This window comes from Glycine max, chromosome 6 (assembly GCF_000004515.6).
Source record: "Glycine max cultivar Williams 82 chromosome 6, Glycine_max_v4.0, whole genome shotgun sequence".
NCBI classification, from domain to species: domain Eukaryota; kingdom Viridiplantae; phylum Streptophyta; class Magnoliopsida; order Fabales; family Fabaceae; genus Glycine; species Glycine max.
This window is the reverse complement of record NC_038242.2, coordinates 9426207-9434262: the sequence shown is the minus strand read 5'-3', so window position 1 is coordinate 9434262 and position 8056 is coordinate 9426207. Positions and strand designations below refer to the sequence as shown.

At 32.8% G+C, this 8056-nt stretch overlaps 1 protein-coding gene across 2 annotated transcripts; it reads right to left on the bottom strand.

Moving 5' to 3' along the window:
• On the bottom strand, positions 1-5319 carry LOC100306121 (chloroplast processing peptidase-like). Of its 2 annotated transcripts, NM_001250946.2 has the most exons (7): positions 5158-5235; positions 4792-5027; positions 3488-3550; positions 3349-3417; positions 1733-1819; positions 1032-1099; positions 1-692 (listed from the first exon to the last, which is right to left on the bottom strand). In NM_001250946.2, exons 2-7 carry the CDS (start codon positions 5017-5019, stop codon positions 623-625), a joined length of 585 nt encoding a protein of 194 aa, NP_001237875.2. In that variant the 5' UTR covers positions 5020-5027; positions 5158-5235; the 3' UTR covers positions 1-622. The 2 variants fall into 2 exon arrangements, with proteins under 2 accessions (NP_001237875.2, XP_006580925.1); XM_006580862.4 differs by lacking the exon at positions 1032-1099 and having other exon boundaries at positions 214-692; positions 5158-5319.
• Positions 5320-8056: the final 2737 nt, after the last annotated feature.

Here is an 8056-nt window from a genome sequence, read left to right as displayed (position 1 = left end):
GGACATAAAAATAATTTAAATATAAAATTATTGATTTAATATCTATGCATTGTCATAATAAAAAAAATGGATTTACTACCCTAATTTTTTTAAGATTTCTACTTTTAACCCTTCAATTTTTATTTTTTGAGTGGTCAACTCCCTAATACTTTTCATTTAAAGTTGCCCTCTAGTTTTTGGTAGCAAATTCATGCAACAAAAAAGAACACAAAATTTAACAAAGAAGCAAAGCTTTCAGAGCACCCGTTTAGTAAGCGGGAGGTCTTGAGTTCAACTCTCAATGAAAGCAATGTTATTTCAATACTGCTAAAGAAACTTGGATACCTACACGAATATTTATTGGCAAAGGGCAAGCATCGTTACTCAACTAACAGTGAACCCTTCAGAAATCACATGACATTTTTTCAGTAGATTCATTTCATGCTCTGAACGAGGGAAACCTCACTACATGCATATGAGAATCCAATCCCATAAAGAATGGCTAAATGATGTGCATCATTTATGGAACAGCTGGAGGGAACTCTTCATGGAAATCACATGACATGGCCTAGTATGCCGTCCCACTGGTCAGACCATAGTAAAAGAACACCAGTTCCTTCAATACATCTCAATGATATCTCTGTCAAATGTTTCTTGGTCTATGATAGCACGTGACATATCTTCCAACTATGTTCTTCACAGGAAGCGGTCCCCTATTCATCATCAGAGACAGTAAGGTTAAAGATGAGCAAGAGGTAAAAGATAATAATACTAAGTTTTAATTAAGATAAGCACACAGGATAGAGATTAATGCTTCACATTACAAAAAATGCTTCTATAAAACCATATTCTCTTATTTCACTTTATAAAAAACTCGTAGTTCCTCAAAACTAAACAGAGTCACTGATGTAAAAATTCATCTAGAAAACAGATCAACATATTATACATCAAAACACTCAGAAAATCACCCCTCTCCCAGAAGGTTAAAATTAATGGGAAAAGAAAAATGGAAGTCATTATTCAGTAACATGTAGGTAGCAGTAGTTACTTACCACACATGGGAGTCATAACTATTGTTACGATTATCCCCCAACACATAAACATGACCATTGGGCACATGCTGCAAGGACACGAGTAATATGAGGAATAGAAAATTATGAATCAATAAACAAATAAGCAAAGAATTAAATAATTCATTTGAATTCGAAGAACATAAAAGAGATGGACAGAAAGGGTGAAGGTAAAGGGGCGACCATCCTTAATCAGATATCATGGAGCTTTTTCAGTTAAACTGGAAAGCCTTCATGCTGACAACAGTGTATACCACATTATCTATTGGAATAGTGCACAAAGGGAAAGGAGCACAGTTGGCTATTAAGCAAAGCCATTTATCCTGGCAACTAGGGCAGTATACGAATTCAGACAAGCCAAACACTTGAAGTTCAAGCTTGACTCCTAAAAGAAAGATGTTCAAGATTGGCTCCCTTGTTTAAATGAACCAAATTTAAAGCTTGAGCTTTCCTTGCTTAAAAAATATGAAGCTTGAGCTTGACTCATATGGATCAATTATTTTCTTTTTTTATCAAATTTTTGTTTGTCGAGCTAGAATAATTAACCAATAACTTAACTCGTTGCAGTCCCTATTGGCAATTTCTATCCCCATCATGTTCATTAATGTGATCCGTGATCACATCATAATTATTGAATGACAAGTAAAATGAAAAAGGACAATAACAATTAACAAGAATCTCACAGTTAATTGCATTGCGTATGCTGGTGGCTCGGCTATGAAATCTTCCTGCTGAGCAACACCATTGATGTAGAGTGCCCCATGATTAACCTGCATTGGAAAATTCAAGTGAGAAAAACCAGATGCATGTGGTATTTGCCTATGCCATCAAACAAATTATTACTCATTGTCAGGACATGACAACAAATCATTTGAATTAATTTATTACCCGTGCTTGTCATCGTAGCACATGAAACAGTGACTAGTCTGTAAGGTTGACTAAATCACTAAAACAAAGAATAAGGATAAAAACATTGCCTCAGTTTCAAAGATATTATATTGATAAATGCTTTATATGCTTACATATTTTAGCGTTTATCTTACATTTGTCATCACTCAGAACTTTGTTTTAATCACTTTTTATGCTAACATTACTATTAATTAGGAGAAAGTATAGTGTCTTTAACTTTTAAGAAGTATTATTAGCTTTTGATGTTTTACTGTAGGAAAAGAAGAAGAATTGAAGATTTTGGAAAAATAGCTTTGGAAGTTCAAATCACACATCTTTGGAAGCACATTTTGAAGGCCTAAAGCCATCATTTTCTTCTTTGCTAGCTGAGGCCGGGATTGAAAGATTTGAGACTGGCCCGAGAGTGTTAGAAAAGCACATTTGCTTGCTGTCCACTTGAGGCCGGGCGCAAGAAAGCTGAAACTAGGCATGTGAGTGCTGATGTGACTTAAATGAGGCTGAAACAAAGGATAAAAGGCCCAATTGAAAGGGATTTCGATAGTTTTGGTTTGGGAAACTATCTAGGGCAGTGTGAGGGGCCAGGAAGCTCTCACTTATATTGGGATTTCTCAATTAAAATGGAAGCACATCTTCTTCTTGTTGTAGTTATGTAGTTAGGTTTACTCTTTGTTTTGGGGATTGATGTAACTGAACCCATCTTTATGTAGACATTATAATTATTAATCTATATTTATTTTTCATTAAGTATTCTCTTCTACTCTTAATGCTTGCCTTGGCTTGATCACCCATTGCAAGATTTTGTGGTTTGAATATGATTGGAAAATATATTTGAATCTAGAAATAGGGAAGAATACCTAATGGGTTTTGTTGCTAGAGTAGAACAAGGTTTGTTAGTCATCTTTTAACTCTTGTTCCTAAAACAAGTCACTTGGCTAGGCTAGGCAAGGAATTGTTAGTTTAGTTAAGGGCCTTAGGCTCTTTCTATCCAAGGAATTGGGGTTTGAGTAATTTTATGTTGATGATAATAATTGAACCTTTGTGTGCATGAGGGGATGATTTGGTAAAGTCAACCCCAACACTTTTATGTAAAAATTAACCAAAAAAATTTCTTGTTATTTTGCTCTTTAATTTTCAATTTATTCATGTTCTCGTTTTATATTATTATCTTTGTTTTATTATGCGAGTCCCTATAAATATAATACCCGAACTTTCATTTTATATTATTTGTGAGACTTGGTATGCTTGCCAAGAAGCTAACATATATTTAGGAATTATTTCATGCCCCTGAATCTTGTGGACATATTCGTGTGCAATTTTGGCTTTATCAAATTCCCGAGTAGATACATAACATATAATGCCAAATGAAAGGGAGTATTAGAGACATTTATACCTCAACAGTGTCTCCTGCTTTTGCAACAATTCTCTTGATAAAAACAGCATCTGTGTTTTCCCCAGAGGACTACATAGAAAACCAATCAAATAACTGAACTGGAGATCTGCAAGTATCTATATATACCATTGCAGCATACCTGTGTTGGATCCTTAAATGTTACAATATCATGTATAGCTGGACTCCTGATGTAATATGAAGCCTGGTAAAAATTCCCAGAAAAGATAATTAAAATTCAAATATTAAAAAATGAGGAAAGAAGTAGAAAAATAGAGATAAGACCAGAAGATATCCATTGATCTAATTTCTTAAAGTTTAGCGACTAAAATATTTTTGAGAAAGTTTGTTGCTCAAAACATCTCTATTTGATGAAACGTGACTGAGTCAATTTCAAGCAGTTTTCTTTATCCTGTGCACTACTTAATTAAAACTCAAGAATGAGGTTAGAAAGAAAAACAAGTAAGGACAAGGCTAGCTAAGATGGGGTCAATCACTTATTCCAGAGACCTCTGTGCAAACTTAAAATGTTGAACAAATGGATAATGAAAAGATCAACTCACTATGACACTTAATGTAAAATATCTTGAAGGCTTTACCTTTCAATATGATAGTATCAACTGCCAAAATAACATTGAAAGCCTCAATAATATTACAAGTGCTAGTCATTTTAAACATCAAACTAAGGAAAAACAATCCATTTAACTGTTTTAAGATATTCGACCATAGTTGTATCACTTCAAAACATACAATCTTAATGGAGCAAACATCTGGCTCTTCTGGTTCTCGCATCAACTCATTGGCTGCAGTTTATTATATTCCAATCAGAAAGAGAACATTTCATTATTTCAACATCTCTATGCACAGATAAAGCACGACTTCATATGACTTGTTCCATCAGAGTGTATATTAATTACTCTCAGGCTTCATAAGAAAAGAGAATTTCCTCCATATGCAAGCTAAAGAGCACAATTTATTTTAGGGTATACAGTGCCTTGGAAATTGGAATGATTGCGATAATAGATATAGATATCAATATATACACGAAAACTAACACTTAAATAAAGGGTAATTTAAAAAAATTCATACATTAAATTAGGGCTAAAACAACCAAAAAAGATATAAAGGGAAGCAATATTGGATTTAATTCTAGAAATATAGCGACAGTAACATAAAGGAAGGAAGAGGCAGAGAAGCAAAAGACAAAAGTAGCAACAAAGGTATTCCCCTTAGATAATTCCATCTTGCATCTTCCTATTAGATGGGAATCTGGATGCAATTGTAAATTCAACTTGGCAGTTGGCACATCAAATTGTTCTAGTTCTAATTTCAAAGAACAACCAAAACCAGGATAGCATTCATTCCAAATGCTATTCCTACGTGACATCAAGCATAAAGGTAGATCGCGAGCCAAGGAAAGACACAGAAAAGCAGAATATTGTGCACCTTTTCGACAATAATTCGGTCGCCAACACGAAGGGTGGGGTACATAGAAGATGAGGGTATGAAGCGAAGCTCGGATAGTGTAGACCACAGAAGCACAACCACGAAAAGCCTGAAGAACCCATCAAGGCCGGGCCATCGAAGGAAGCCCCAACTCTGACATGGCAGCCATCGCAGCGCAGGATAACTGATCAGAAAGTTGTACAACGCAGAAGGCCTCAAGAAGCTCATGTTGCTAACTGCACACATATTATTCCAGGAAAATAATAAATGAAGAGAAATTCAACTCATGCTTCAATTAAACTAAAACTCAAAAGTCAAAACTTGGATTCAATTCAAAGAGGTGCAGAGTGTGAAATGAGTTTTCACCTTTGGATGAAATCACACGATGAGTAAACTGAATTGAAGTGAAGATGATGATCTCCGTGGAAGAACTCCCCAGCTTGTGTCTTTAGAGTGAGAGAGAGAAAGAGATATATAAATGGTGGAACAGTTGAAACTTAGGGAGTAAGTTTCCACGACAAGCTAGCTAGCCCACGCGCTTTCTTGCAAGCAAGGCCAATACTACTAATGTTTTTCCTCTATCGTTATGCCAGTCAAACGTCAAAATACAAATGCACTTTCAACGCAAAAACGGATTATGTAATACCAAAAAGGTCCAAAACAAACATGTTTTCCTTTTTTTAACAGAAAAAGAGGAAGTAAATAATTCAATTTTCAACATTTTCATAGAGGAAAAAAAAATTAGAACAACATCTTTGGTTTGGTCACGATAAATAAATAAGAATAATCTTGTAAGACTGAAATTCCTAGCATGTAATTATATATAATTATGTGTGTGTGCAACTGTGTATCCTTTGCACTGTAATCAGGTGCATTGCTACTGAGTAATCTTTCTAACATTTTATTAAAATATATTAACTAAAAACAGATACTGTCGTTACCTTTATTAAAAAAATGAAGTTTCTCTCTGCATGTAGTTGAACATTTGGGCAGGATACAGTTGCATTTTGGTTTTTAGTCAGTAATCTAGTTGCATTTGACTCTTGCGGTTGTCATTATTATTGGCTCTTGCTATTTGCACCCCTTTTGGCTAAGTACATCCCCATACCCCCTTTCTACCTCCCAACTACCCATTATATCATTTTCCCCTTAAAATGCAAACCCCTTTTGCTTTCTGAAAATGTATTTCTGGAATTAAATATACCTATTCTAGAAATATATCTCCAAAATTATAATTTATAATTCGGAAGATATACTTCTAAAATAGATATATGTTTTTTTTAATAAAATATCATATAGCAATTAAGATCATACAAAAAAAAAATCATTGACAAGATAAACACTTATTTTACACGTGTGTTTGTTAGTTTTATTTTTATCATATTATTGAAATTCTTTAAATTCTATCTAAAATCTTATTTTATTTTATCTTTATTATTCTTTAAACCCTAATTTTAAACCATTCTCATCATATATTCATCATATAATATTGTTTTTTCATCAATAACATACAATATTTTGTGTTTTCCTTCATGTGACATTATGTTTCAAGTATGTTCATGACTAACTTCATCTATTATACACCTTAATTGTAAAGCAAAACTTTTGACGATGTTTTTTTTCCCTTTAAGTGAGTTCATTCATTTTCTAATCCAAGTCTATGTTAATGATTTAGACCTCAACCCCAACTACTTTAAAATACTTTGATTGAGGTATGATTTATTATTATTGAAATATCATTTTGGAAAAACATACACCATTTTAGAAGTGTATCTCCAAAATTATAAATTATAGTTTCAAATATATATTTCTGGAATATGTATATTTAATTGTGGAAATACATTTCCAGAAAGCAAAAGGGGTGTGAATATTTAAGGGAAAAGGGTGTAATGGGTAGTTGGGAGGTTGAAGGGGGGAGTTGAGGGTTTACTTAGCAAAAATGGGATGTGTAAATAGTAAGAGTCTTATTATTGAGCTAGTTAAAATCTTACAGCCGAAGTCATGTACTATCACAACCCAACTAATTAACAAGGACCAGCAACCTACAAGGCGTAATAACATTTTTTTTGTTTGGTGAAATAGGCTTAATAGCATGATAATGAAGCTGAAAATGTTTGTACCATAAAATGTGGATCAAGAGCATATACACAGAAAATGCCAGAGTTAGACCTCCTCGCTTCACATTGGTGTTGAGTTCACACAATCACACTTTCAGCTCCGATATCATAGTGGGAAAACTGGCTGAATTATTATTAATTTGATACATCTTGAGAGTATACATACTTATTCAAGGAAATTAAATTTTTTAATCAATCTTGATTCTAATACATTAATTCCTGGAGATTGACGGGATTGAAACGGAAGGAGGAGATTGGCATGAAATGAGAGGATAATAGTGAATTGTTGGAAAGCATTTGTCGTTGAATGCATGTAGAATACTAGGTTTTTTTTTTTTACTGTACTACATCTTCTCTCTCCAAAAAAATTATAAAATAATATTACATAAATTAATTTAATAAATAAATAATTTATTTAAAAATCAATTAAAAATTATTTTATATAATATAATATTTAATTTTAACAATATATAAATTTATTTATTAAAAAAAAAAGAAGAAGGAAAATTTGGGTGCCAAAACTCGACTTCCGTAAAAAGCATGAAAGTGGTATAATTTGGAAATTAATTCTCATATATCAAACATATTTTAGAGAGAAGGTGTAATACGGTAAAAAAAAACCTAGAATACTACCCCGCGGAGAGTATTGTCCATCAAAATGTTTTTGGTAGCACATTTCACACGTGAGTTTGTGAGTATTTTTATAAGTGTGTTTGAATTGCCGACAAAGTTACTGCCACACAAATGAAAGTTGTCATCGATAATCTAAACACGCACTCCATCAATTTCTGAATTTACCTAGATACTATAATACACAGCTTCTATCCTAACATGTGTAACTCTTATTATGTTATTTATCTAACAGGAACCAAATACCCTAAAGTACTTACTGAGAGTGTTAGATTCTCCTTATTTTTAACAGCACTAGAGAAAAAACACTTGAAAGAAAGATTCTCTCTTTTCACTTTATAAGATAATAAAGTAATTAATCTCCATCCTAAATAAATAAATAAAAAGTCAATAATTAATAGTATTACGTAGTAATTATTAATTTATTCCATCTTACTTTATTAAATATCTTCAGCTGACGTCACTGCACACGAAAACTAATTGAGAAAAAATAGTAGCTTAACAAATAACATCAATAA